Raw genomic sequence first — 1352 nt, forward strand, 5'->3', positions numbered from 1 at the left:
AAACGGGCGTAGCATTCCCAAAGAGTCATATATCTTTGCCATAGCTTTCATGACATTTCTTTTTGTTGGTCTCAATTTCCCTAAATACTCGCTAATGCTCTCAATATCAACGCTTATCTCATCGCTTATTGTAGTCCAATTGATGCCAAGTACTTTTTGGCTAATCGCTTGTTCGTTGTCATACGCCTGAAAAAATTTGCTAAGCTCATGATCATTAGTTTTCCATTTTCGAAGATTAAATTTTGCATTAGCCATAATCTCTTTTGATTTTAAATACATTGATTTGGCTTCTTCTAAACTTCTCTCGCTTAATACCAAGTCGTCAACATAAAAATATTGTTTTAATCTATCCATACTCTCCATACTCTTGCTGAGAAGTGTTTAAATGATGGCGGAGTGTCGCAGCCAGCAAAAATGGACTGGACGTCACACCAAACGTTACCCTGGTCATACGGTATTCGACGATTTTTGGCCGTCGAAATTTAGACGTAGGGGTACGCTCGTACCATAAAAATCGGAGTGCGTCTCGATCATTTGCCGCAACCTCAATCTGAAGAAATGCCTTTTCAATGTCTGCAGTCATCGCTATCTTGTTTAAACGGAATCTTAAAAGAGTTTTCAGCAAGTCTGCTACGAGATTGTCGCCCGAATTCAAGTGTTCGTTTAAGGATAAGCCCTCTGGCTCGCTAGAGGATGCGTCAAAAACTATTCGCGTTTTTGTAGTGACTTTATCGTCGCGATAAACTGGTTTGTAGGGCATATAGTACGTTTTTTCGCCCTTTGCGTCGTTTACTTGTTCCTCTATGCCGTTCTGCACCAATTCTCTAATCGCTATATCATATTCAATAAGTTTATTGTTGTCCTTAAACAATTTATTCGTCAAACTGTACAATCTCCGCTCTGCAATTTCTATATTGCTATTCAATTTTTCGCTTAAATTTTTCCACGGCAAACACACTACATAGCGACTATTCACCTTACTAATATTAACCATTGTTTCTTCAACAGTACTGCTTTGCCGTTGTGGACAGCTCTGGATGCCAATCGACTCTAAACTCCAAAACTTTTCAATATCAAATCAATCAATCACTACCAAATTGCACGCCACTGTATTACATTTGTTACCAGAACTGCCTTGAATAGTCCACCCAAAGAATGTTTTTATGGCAACTAAATTGTCTTGTAGTCGTTCAAATTCTCCGTAGTTAAACCTCCAGTAATAGTCTTGCCCAATCAAAACATTAATGCCGTCAACTAATTTCTCCTTGCCTATTTCACAATCTGCTAACTCTATTTGGATGTTTCTAAACTGCTTATTTATAAATTTGGGTACTGGCAAAATATTAGCACAG

General features: G+C 38.2%; 1 protein-coding gene across 1 annotated transcript; it reads right to left on the reverse strand.

Annotated features, from left to right (window-relative positions):
- Nucleotides 1-346: 346 nt before the first annotated feature.
- Nucleotides 347-994, reverse strand: LOC108362309 (uncharacterized). The gene has a single exon (XM_017615250.1). It carries the CDS (start codon nucleotides 992-994, stop codon nucleotides 347-349), a length of 648 nt encoding a protein of 215 aa, XP_017470739.1.
- Nucleotides 995-1352: the final 358 nt, after the last annotated feature.

Source organism: Rhagoletis zephyria, unplaced genomic scaffold (assembly GCF_001687245.7).
Source record: "Rhagoletis zephyria isolate East Lansing unplaced genomic scaffold, Rhagoletis_zephyria_1.1 Rzeph_scaffold_00984, whole genome shotgun sequence".
Lineage (NCBI taxonomy): Eukaryota > Metazoa > Arthropoda > Insecta > Diptera > Tephritidae > Rhagoletis > Rhagoletis zephyria.